Here is a 12,223-nt window from a genome sequence, read left to right on the forward strand (position 1 = left end):
CCCAACTTACCGGATGAAAGTGGACAGGAGACCCCGTGGAGACTCAACTGCCCCGTGGACGTCATCCTAGTCGGAATAGGACCCCCGGACAGATTTTTGCATTTTTCTTTAGCATTTCTCCTAACAAACGGAATTGTATTTTTCTAGTTCGATCTCTTTAACAGATCTGTTTTGTAACCCCTTTTGCTCACTGGAATTGTGATTAAACTTTATTTCAGACTTTCTTTCGCGCTGCATACAACTTTCATTACATTTCTCTTTCACATTGTTCTCCGCTGCCAACAGAAGCAAGAAGCCAGCCAACAGAAGCATCACCGGTCCAACGAAACGCCCGAGCGGCTTCCGGATTTCTCGGCCGTGAGTGGTTTCCACTCATGGGTCTGGAAGTGAAGAAGGGACGGTCAACCAGACACCGGACTCCCACTGCTAGGGGACGCGTACCAGCGACCCCACATTGGGTCCGACCGGAGAGCTGTGCGGTACTGGTGCGGTACCGAGTCGGAGTATCCTTCGCAGGAGCTCGGATTCCCGCCCAGAGGCATGTCAGAGGCGTACGACTGCGCCTGGTGCGTACGGTCCACACTGGACGTACTTGCACCATTGCTTGCCGTTATCGTCTCTCTCGCTGTACGTACGTGTGCTGCTGCACTGCACTCGTATCCGCTGAAGCGGATATACGCAGCGCATACCCTGAGCCACACTTGCTCTCTCGTTCCTCTCTCGCAGTATGACTCAGCGTTCATACGCTCGCGTTGGATCGAGTCCAGTCTGCGCATCATCACACAGCTGATGGCACACACCACGTGCTTGCCGCGAGTTGCTTCTTTCACGCCTTGACAGACGCTTAAGAATCCACTTCAGCATCACTTGCTGTTTAGCCATCAGTGCTTTTGTTCTTGCTTTCCCTGCTATTACGCAGCATTGTTCCTTTATTTTGTACAATAAAGCTCACTCGTGATCTCCTCGCGCTTGCCTGTTACAGCGATTTAAAAAATAAATTAAAAATGTGGATTAGACTATTATTTGTTACAATAAATCACGCGAAACGCACTGTCAGTTTAATCATTGATCTAGTATACAGTCCGTATATTAGCATAATGCGCTCAGTTCCCAAGAGCACATCACAATACAGAGCCGTATTTTGTCAACGAACGGCAGTACGAGTATTGAATGCTGGTCAGGCATTAATGGCTTGTCGACGTCGTTGACTACTGTACTGTCGAAGAGAAATAAACCGGCCCAAAAAGACTGAACTACCGACTAAAGACGCTGATTGTTTTAATGGGGTGCATCGTTAGCTTTCATGTCATAAATGTTGTACCGGAAACCGGCTGCAAGTGCTGTTACAAAAAGTGCATTCGCGTAATACTACTTAAAATGATTCAAATTTAAACGTTAAAAAAAACAGCCAAAATCGTTATTGCTATCAAAAATCCTAGGACGCATATTCAAGGTGCCCAAAACAGCAGCGGCATTTCCTTTCACTACAGCTAGACTTAATCTCTGCTTCAAAAATGCAGTAGAACGGGATTCCCCTGTCACGTCGCGAATCTTTCTGCCAGCGAAACGAATGAGCTCCATAAAATCCGAACCGAAAGTGCCAAAAGTTTCGACTGCCAGGGCGTAAAACAGGTAACCCATCCTTTCCACCGTAAGCGTTACCATATGCGTCACTACCGGATGCACTCGCACTTGCCCGGACATGCGATGCGGCTACCGTGTCCCAGCATGTAGCGTCCCATACCAGCGCCTTACCATCCCGTACCGGGACGAGAGTCATGCCGTCTGGCCGCGTGTTGTTTATGCCTGACAGTCCGAGAGGCTCGCTTTGACATGGATACCCCGCATGTTCCAAAGCCCGCTTTATTTCGGCATTTAGTTCCGTATGTCTAGACCATCTGCCTCTGCTGCTGGTACAAGAAAGACCGTGGTGGCCATTCGTCTCCACATGGCTTCCGCAGTTCACGCAATCGTGCTTTTCTACTACTGGAAGTCCGAAACGAAGTGCCACACCGATTCGTACTTCTTCATCCCGCAAAAACGTACGCAAATTTGGTGCAGGCAACGCATTCAGCCATGCGCCTGAGTCACGGTGTTGCGCAGCTAACAATACCGCTCGACTCGTTTCGTCGGTAATGGCCAGTCTCATTGACACCACTGCTTTATCGATCCATGGCCGATCCCATGCAAACTGGAATTTCCTTTGCTCTGTAACAGGGGGTTCACAGCCTGTCTCTTCCATCCAGCGTTGCACAATCGCATCGAGCGATTCCTCCGTAGCAGGGCGATAGATTGTTGAAACCAAAGAGATCACCGAGTACGCCGATGCCAAAAAGGCAGGAAACACTAGCGACTTGGCACTCCGTAGTCCCATTCCTCCGTCCCTGATAGGAAGCGTCATCTGGCTCCACTGTGCATCGTTCACGCGGATGTTCAGAATGGATTGCAAACCGGCACGAACGATCTTATCTATAGTTTCGGTCAATTCCACATGTTGATAAAATCTGCCTGTGCGGAACCCGTAGAGTAACTTCGGTATCAGCAAGCAGTTTTTCAGGAGATATAGACTGTAATGTGCTGGAATGATTTTAAGACGCGATATGAAGAATTCCAGTTGCTCACATTTATTGCGCAGGAAAACGTCACATGCTTTTGCTGTCATTGGCGCACCAAGGAGTACAAATTCTTCTTCTTTCGTTACCACCATTTCGGGAAAAGCATCGAGCACCAACTGAACAGCATGCAACCGATCCGCAGTGAATTGACCCACGGCGTAAACTTCGCATTTACTCAGATTGAGTTCTAGTCCCATTCTAAAACCACGTGCAATGATTAAACGAATGGCTGCGATGACTGTTTCTGCGTATCCTGCTAAGGTGACATCATCCAAGAAGCCCACTGCTATATCGCAGCTTAAATTTTCGAATAGAGGCAGCGTTCCAAGACAATAACCGAAAGGGCCGGCCGGATCACCTTGCTGTACGCCGGTATCTGATGACAACTGGATCTTGCCGCACGAGAGATATGAGGCATAACGATAGGACTGCCAAAAATAGTGGAAGTATGCAGGGAATTTATCACGCACTGCTGTCAATAACACATCCCGGCGCAGAGTGTTAAAGGCATTCCTAAAATCCAGTTTCACAATAACTCGTGCGTCTGCATGGGTAGCTTCAAAATAACTTCTGACAGCATGGGCGGCCGCTTCGGCACCTCCTCTTACGCCGAACCCAAGTTGCACAGGGGAGAACATTCCGGCTGCTTCTTCAGCGCACCTCTTGCTGGCGATCTTGGATACCAGCCTGCGTAACGTCTCCCCTACAGCGATCGGTCTCACGCCTCCGTCTTTTTTTCCCAGCGGGATTAAATTGGCACCAAAAAAATATGGTCGGATATCTTCAGGAATGTCTGTCTTGAGTACCAGATTTGTCAGATCGGTGAGGGCGACACAGAGATCACTTTGTTGATCATCCTTACGATTCAGAAGATCCTTTAAATGCTGCGGGCGGAGGCCGAAAACTCCTGCTGCTGATCCAGTAGGGAAGCTGAAAACAGCATTCATCACCTCGGCGGGAGAGACTGTTGGTGGCAAAACGTAATTATCAGGCTCTGGTGGGAAACGGCAGTCATCGGGTGGAGTATATATAGTACTAATTTGGAGTAGAGAATTATGTTTTCTCAGGCTATCCAGTTGGCTATATTTTACACAGGGGAATATGCTAAGATTTCGAGTTACGAAAATTAACAGAAATGCGTTACAAAGCATATCGTTGCGGTTACCCCTATGTACAGTCTGCACAGCGTTTGCATTTCACAATACCCACAAAATCTTTGCGCATGCTTTTGGAAGTTTAAGAAACCTGCGCCCTCCTGGGGGGTGTCCCCTCACTCCATCCCCAGGGGGGCGTCAATCTTTAAAATTCCACTATTTTAGGCTCTGAAGCTATACGTACGTAATACGCAAAATAGCAGACGAACAGCCAACACCTTATTCTTTGTGGAAAATTAAATGTGCCAGTCGGTCATCCTCCACCTTCACGAAAAATCGATCCGAACAAGGACGAAACGGATCGTGGGTATATCCAGCAGCTGTAAACACTAGCTGAACAAATCGCACAATCTCGTGCTCTCTGAGCTTCGGGATGAGGCGGATGTGATGTGATTGAAGAGTCAGTCTGCCAAAGTTCTCGTGGAATCGTCCATACAGTGGTGGCTGCTCCGTCGGCAGCTGTATAACAACTTGCCACGCATGTGCAACCTGTCTGATTTCGTGGTCTCTACTGCCATTATAAGCCACCATCATGCATGGTGGCCTTTGTGATGCACAGGCGAGACAATCAGGTTTTATTTGCAGCATTCGGGCAGGACGGAAAATGTACGGTCCATCAGCACTGCTGCGTACAGCAACGAATACATTGCCCGGTCTCCAGGGTGGCTTGTAGTAAACATGCTGCCACACATTTGAGGAACTGATCCAAGCAGGCGCTACAGCGGAACAATCATAATCGACGTAAACGTTATCGCCGTCCACATCCTGAGCGTACGCCAGCATCCACACGTTATCACCACGATTAATCAGCACAGTGTTTCCATAGTTCACGTGATGATCGTTACGCTTACCGTAGGAGAAATATCCATTATTTTGGGAAGATTGCAATTCTGCGCTAAGAACTTTTCTGCTAACTTTTCGACCGGCTTAGCGTTTGCCGCACAAATAGAGTGAGCAAGTGGACAACCGCTGCGATCAATTATTCCCCTTTATATTGCAGTTCGTTTGGTTTGCGCTGATATCCGGGAGTAAGACCTACAATCGCTGACCTGACCTACACAATATTTGAATTGTTTTTACCTTGTGCATGTACATGTCCGTGAACCGTGACGAAATTTCGAGCTCCAAATAGCGCACTATTGTGCTATATTATATCGTTGTCTTTCTATGAGTGCGGCAACGCTCATTAAAGCCATCCGGATTTAAAAAAATGAAGTGTAATAATGAGGAACATAACTCTTTAAACTATAAAGAATACCTATTACTCAATATCCATCTGTATTTTATTGTTGTAACCATCAGAAACATGGAAAACAATCCAAGGGCAATTCAATTTGATGACAATTCGACGATATCCGCGTGGCACGCCACGATTACGTCCAAATAAACGTCTAAACACCAACCCGTAATATTAATAGCTAACGGGATCTGCTCAACTTATAGGATTAATCAGTGAGCAACTGCCAGCCCATCGTACGACCCAGAAAACGGGATACGGGACTCAGGATATGAGATACGGGAGTCATTTAGGATACGGGAGTACGGATATGGGAGTCAGTTTATATTACGACCGTATTGCAGTCTGATTTAAACACGTGGCTGTGTGGTACTGATATCTGGGAGCAAAGCTGGAATCTGTGACCCTAGAGGTTGGGGTATATGCATGATGCATCCCCTTTTCGTACGTGTGTTATTACGTTATGTCATTATTATGTAATTATTATTTTTTTTGATTTGGCGTCTTCGGCGAGTGAATTTACAGTTTACCGTAACCGCTGTAATTTTCAATTTTGGCAAGAATTTTACTTTAGGAATTCATTCACCATTTCGTAGCTGTGTTTTAATCAGTAAGTTCCGCTGTTCGCTCGCACGGTGTATGCGCGATTCTTCGGCCAGGAGACTCCATTACCAGCTCAATTCATACATGCCGCGATATCCTTTGCAAGAACTTTAAGGGTCATTGGGAACAAACCATTCCTCATGAGGTTGAAATTTAAATGGCAGTTCCGTGCTGGCGCCCAGTAGATGCAGCATGAACCGGCTAAGATGCAGTGCGTCGAAATCACGTAGGTCCGCAGTTTGCCAGTACTCGTTGCTGATTACTCCATCGCCGAATGAATGGCTGCAAAGGGTTAGATAATATTACTCAATGTGGTTATAAACGCGAAATAAAATTAATGTGTAAAAATGCTTTGTACGGTACGTTGAGTTCAGTCGTGGGACTCACAAACCGGTTTATTAACCTTATCTTAGAAATTATTGTGGTGTGTCTTTTAGAATACTAACCATATTTCTAGCTGCCTAATTTCGTGGCGCTCGTGGCTGCCTTATGGCTACTAACAACAAGATACAGTACCGTAGTAATGCTCAGAGTATTTTGGGAACTGGTCCATCTCACGTTAACTGGAATAGTTTCTTCATCTAGGTCGTGCGAACACTAGGCGCTGCCTTTTGCAAAACATACTGATTAAAGTTATTTGATAGGTACAGTAAATAAATCCAAAAAGCAATGCAGTCTATTGGAGTGGAAAGTCTGCGCGTTAGTTATTATTATTATTATTATTACATCAGGAGCAGACAACCCGCTAAACGGGACTTCAACGTCTGGTCGGCACAACACTAAACAAAATAACAATTTCTAAGACAGATCAACTGTTCGGAGAGCAAATTTGAAAAATCCCACACCATCAACACTGAGTATATGCAAGTTAACTTTTTGTATGCGCTCAAAGATGTTCTTTAGTCGCATGGCCAGCGTGCCTTCTCCGATCTTCTTCTTCGCTCTGGCAGCAATTCTCGTTGGGTTCCGCAGGTTGTACCGCATTCCGAAATCCGTGAAGTCGATCATCTCGACCATGTACCTCGGCGGATGGTATGCTTCGTGGTTGTAGATCTTATACAACCAAACCGCTTCCGACTGCTTCCAACGGTCGTACACCGGCAGGATGCGCAGTTTCTGATACAGCTCGGGTGTAACCCGCTCCTTGTAATCAGAAATCGCCCGCAGTGCTTTCCGCTGTGCCCTGTCTATCTCGTCGCGTAAAGCCGAAGATGCCGGCGACCACGTACCTGACCCGTAGTCAAGGTGTGGCTGTACACAGGCATGGTAAAGGCTCCTACGCTGAGGCAGATCCAGGCCGTCTTTCGCGCGGTTGATCATTGCGATGCCGTAGTTGACTTTCCGCAGTACGTGATCGTAATGCACACTCCACTTCAGGTTGCGGTCAATGTAAACGCCAAGATACTTGACCGACTGTTCCGCTTCCATCTGATAACCGTTGATCGTTACAGCAGGAGAGTGCTGGCTGTTCTTTGCGTCCGAGCAGATGTACATTAGCTTGCACTTCTTCTCGTTAATGCACAAGGTGTTGTCTGCAAGCCAAGCCGTCACGTTGCTAATTTCAACAGTCAGTTTCGCTGCTGCTTCTGTTTTGGTGGCACCGCATCCGAACAGTATGGTGTCATCTGCAAAACATTCTGCGTCGCTTCCGTTAGTCATGTCGTTCGTATAAACCGTATACAGTACAGGCGCCATCAGCGTCCCTTGCGGAACTCCCGACCGCACTGGAAGCCACTCAGACACACGCGCGGTTACTTTCACTCTCTGCTTCCGACTGGTTAAGTAACCATGAAACCACTTCAACACGTTGCCTTCGATTCCGATCGTTCTTAGTTTTTCGAGGAGTTTGGCATGGGAAACCGAATCAAACGCCTTTTTCAGGTCAAGGAGACATATAGCAGTGACATGCCCGTTATCGATTGCTTTTCGCCATCTCTCCGAAACTTTAAGGAGCAGTGTTTCACAGGAGTGTCCTTCTCTAAATCCAGACTGCTTGTCGGAAAGGATGTTGTTTTTTTTCAGAGCGGTCACCAACTGATTCTGCACTACCTTCTCAAAAGTTTTGGAGAGATTGCATACGAGGGATATGGGGCGATAGTCATCTGACTGTTGGGCATTGGCTTGCTTTGGTATTGCCACTACATCGGCACTTTTGAAAATATCAGGATATACTCCGGACTTCAGCGAAGTCACGTCAACGGTTTCGTTAAATACTTGCGGATTCCACCGAGGATTTTTGCAGGTATACCACATGGTCCAGCGCTTTTTTTTCGTTTGGCCATCTTCTGCAACTCGAAAGAAACGACATCCTCGGTGACTTCTTCAAATCTGCAAAGCAAAGGGTTAGTACTGCCACCGCCCGAAGGGGTGGGTGGCGTAGCGTGTTCATTGCCATGCAGTCCTTGTGCTACAAAGTGCGCATTCAGTAAATTCGGATCCAGTGCTGGCTCTTCCGTTTGTTTTCTCTTCCGAAGTAATTTTCCAAGCTCGCGCCAAATCACTTCTCCAGCATCCCGGTTGTGTTGGAAGAATTTCCGTTTTTCGTCGATAATAGCAAAGCGGACTTGTTTTTTCAGTGCGTGAAAATGATCGTCATACTGCGTGTATTCGGGTTGCTCACGGAACTGGCACCGAAGGCGGTAGGCTTGATTCTTTTCTTTAATTAGGTTTTTTAACGACATGCTCATCCAGGGTGGATCATCCTGGCGGACTCTTCGGGATCTTAGGGGATAGCACTCTTCAACGATCTGGTTCAATTCATTCACATAATTTGTTATAAAATCTTCGATGGGGATTTATTCGTCATACACGCTAAACTTCTCTGAAACTACATGAACGCGCTGGTGGAACACTTCCTCTGGTGTATGCTTCCACAATCGGAACGTAATCGTTTTATGTATAGGACTTGCTGATTTGTAGGACGCAACTGTTCTGCATAGTCTGTGATCTGAAAAGCACACGTCCTCGGCTGGCAAAGAGGAATAACTTTGTGCTGGTGAACACAGCATCACGTCAATCTTCTTGGCACTGTGCATTAATGTACCATCTTTCTTCCGAGTTCGACAAGCTATCCTGGTATATCCCGCTACCGTATCGATCAACGCATGATTGTTCAATAAACCGCGATAATAGCGAAAATAGGGAGAAGACTGTACTGAGACGTCAATGTTAATATCGCCACATACCACATGATCAATACCAGGATACTTAAGCAACATTTCGTCCACATGGTTAAAAAGAAATTCAGTATCAATGGCGCTGGCATCAGGGGCTCTGTACAAGATTCCAAGTAGCACCTTTCGCTGTCCTATCTGGAGGAGAACCCACAAGCTTTCACAACGCCCGCACGTTTCAGTTCTGCGAACCTCTTGACATGGGATATGAGCAGGACAATACAGTAGCAGGCCACCCCCCCTTGTTTTACCCGATGCTTTCGTGCGGTCCTTACGAAACAGTTGGTAGTTAGCAAAGGTGTAGAGCTGATCCGGATCATTATCAGACAGATGAGATTCCGAAAGACATAAAATTTTAGACTGATTATCCTGATTAAGTAGCAACTGATGGAGTAGGTCGACTTTAGCATAAGATAGTCCCTGGACGTTTAAATGATGAAAAACAACGGTCGAGAGCCTACACTGTTTCTTATTCCCAATAGTGCGAAAGCGTACTCAAATACAGCAACTAACCACGGAAAAGATGCAGAAAAACTTTACCTACATTTTGGTACAAAAAAACTTAAGAATTATTCCATGTTTGCGAAACTAAATCAATAACTTTATGCTGGCTCGACGGAGCTAAATTTAGCCCGCCAGCCAGCCTAATACTGCGGTAGTGGCACTCGTTTGTCACCGGTAGAAAGGCTAATAGTCGAAGGAGAAGCATCCACCTTCCTGCCGGGCTAATACGAGCTAATAAAGGATTACCAATGATTTACCATGTCAGAAAATTTCGAAAGCGTCTCCATTCCAACGGATACTCAGCTTTCTTCGTCATCACTTCCCACATTCTGCGCACGCGTTCTCGGACCAAATCAACTAGAGGTAAACTGTTTTCCAATGCAGCCATATAATGATGGACACCAATGAACATAACATCCTCCTGGGATTCGGAAAAGGCAGAGCAGTCGAAAGCCTCTTTGAAGAATGTTACAGGGAGACGAGGCTTGCCCGGGCGAGAGCCAAATTCATAAGGCCGATACCGCTCGGAACAATCGCAGAAGACATTCATAATCGAGTAATCTCGGAGCAACAACCGCCGGCAATACGGCATCAGAAACGATAGATTGTGCAGAAAATGCTTCATTGGCCTGCGGACGCAGTCTAACTCGAGCGTGACAACACAGCTTTTAATGACAACGATTGCCAGCCGGATCTTCCTTTGGCTTAGCACAGTAGCAACAGTGCTTAATGCTCCATAGACATTCCCGCGTCGACCGAGATGCAGTAGCGCTAATGTCTGGGTGGAACGGTTCACGCTGCGATCGGCCACACAGCCAATGACATAACCAAGGGTTTCGGCACAAACCAGAGGATATTGGCGGATGGTCAGGAAGTCAATTACAACGAATGCCGCGAAGGAGACGGTTTTCAGCACTTCATTCCACAGGTGACACACTCTGAAAACGACCGCTTGATTATTATTTTCGAAAACAATATTTTGGAAACCGATCATGGTATCAGGTCTTTTTCAACCAAACAATTTCAGTAGGCAGCCGGATAACCAATCAGCTATCACTTACCGTTTCATTCTAGCTCGAGAACAGCTGTCCAGTTGCAGCAGTACTTCCGGCAAAACAGTGACGGCAAAAGTTCCTGGCACGAAGACTATGCTGTCTGCAACGACAATTTGGACAGTATTAGGATACCGCAGCGACAATACTTCATTTACATCGCATTACCAGAAGACCAAAACGTTCGCACAAAATCATTAGTTGACTCACCTGAATGAGCAAAGCGACCTGCTGAACTGGGAACCGTGTGGTCACAAACATATCTGTACAAACATCTGTCTCTGCTGCGCACTGGAAATAGATATTGGCATTTGCATGGTGCAAACCACTCATTCGCAACACGCTGCAGAGCTAACGAATCTGGCAAACCGTAGCCGTTCTGCGCTGAAGCTGCAAACAAATGAAAATATTTGCAACGATCGTACTAATAATTTCCAAAGGTCTTTTTCCAACTTTAATGACCTGGTATGTACTTATAGTCATCTATTATGGCAAACTGAAAAGCTCCAAATTCACAACCGTGTAATGCACAACTTTAAGACTGCTTACGTACCTAAAATGTAAGCGGTCCAGCGGGCTTCCTGCTCCCTTTTAGGATTAGTGTAGAATTCGATGAGATTCTCGGCAGCACATAACAGTCTCCGTTTAGCACTAGCCATGAAAACGAAATTTCTGCTCGCTCTATTTGCTAATGTATCCCATCCATGCACCTCCATAAGCAGCCATTCCAGCCGGTCGTTCTCCAACTTCACAAAGAATCGATCCTTTTGGGCGCGCAGCGAATTGCACTCGTATCTAGCGGCACTAATTACTAGCTGCATAAATCGCAAAATTTCGTGCTCTTTGAGCTTGTGTATGCGATGAATATGGTCTGACCGAATAGTCAGTTTGAGGAAGGGAAGCTCGCGCACTCGTCCACCCAGCGATGGTTGCTCGGTCGGTAGCTGTTCGACAATTTGCCACTGATGCACCACGTGTTTGGCTTCGGGATTCCCTTCAGTGGCACTAAAGGACACCATAGCGCACATTGTTGCATAGAGGAGGGGTTCTTGTATTTCTAACACGCTGGCCGGACGGAAGATGTACGGTCCCTCCGCGCTGCTGCGTACAGCAACGTAGACATTATGCGGTGTCCAAGGCTTGTCGTCGTAAACGTGCTGCCACACATATTCAGATTGAATCCAACCAGGCACCAGCGCGGAACAATCATAGTCGACGTACAAGTTGTCGCCGTCCACATCCTGAACGTACGCCAGCATCCAAACTTGATCACCACGATTAACCAGCACAGTGTTCCCAAAATTCGCGTGATGATTATTACGCTTGCCGCACGTAAAATAATCCATTATTCTGGGAATGATTGTGCACCCGCGTGATAAACTCTCTGCTAACCGTTCGGACAGCTTACCATTTGTCTAATGACACCAAATTAAGGGACAGCAAAAAGAGCAAAAGGCATGAAAAAGTGGAAAGCCACCCCGATCAAAAATCATTCACCGTTATATTTTACTTTGTTGATGTTATGCGAAGATCCGGGAGAAACCCCACAACCTGTGACCTACCCTTCTCAAGATTGAATGGTTTTTAATTTTAATTAAGCAGTTACTGCACAGCAATGACTACAGTGAGAGAAAAACGTTTTACAGTTACGAGCTGCAAATAACTGGGCCAGTATGACTGAATGAGTTGGGTCACGCTCATAGATGCCACCCGGAATTAAAGACACGAATAATTATACATACAGGGAAAGACTCAATTAAAAGCCGACAGCGCAGTATGTTGTCTTCATTTCTACAGTATTCTGCTCATGCAATCAGCAGCAGCAGCAGCATGCAGCAGCAGCAGCTCATGCAGCAGCAGCATTAAAAGCAGTAGTTGCCACCGT

General features: G+C 46.5%; 1 protein-coding gene across 1 annotated transcript; it reads right to left on the minus strand.

The window, feature by feature from the left end:
- Nucleotides 1-5,719: 5,719 nt before the first annotated feature.
- Nucleotides 5,720-11,694, minus strand: LOC129591447 (uncharacterized). The gene is made up of 5 exons (XM_055487106.1): nucleotides 10,892-11,694; nucleotides 10,549-10,728; nucleotides 10,348-10,441; nucleotides 9,544-10,224; nucleotides 5,720-5,891 (listed from the first exon to the last, which is right to left on the minus strand). Exons 1-5 carry the CDS (start codon nucleotides 11,682-11,684, stop codon nucleotides 5,720-5,722), a joined length of 1,920 nt encoding a protein of 639 aa, XP_055343081.1. The 5' UTR covers nucleotides 11,685-11,694.
- Between the last annotated feature and the right edge of the window lie 529 nt (nucleotides 11,695-12,223).

This window comes from Paramacrobiotus metropolitanus, unplaced genomic scaffold, assembly GCF_019649055.1.
Source record: "Paramacrobiotus metropolitanus isolate TYO unplaced genomic scaffold, Prichtersi_v1.0 Parri_scaffold0000046, whole genome shotgun sequence".
Classification (NCBI taxonomy): domain Eukaryota; kingdom Metazoa; phylum Tardigrada; class Eutardigrada; order Parachela; family Macrobiotidae; genus Paramacrobiotus; species Paramacrobiotus metropolitanus.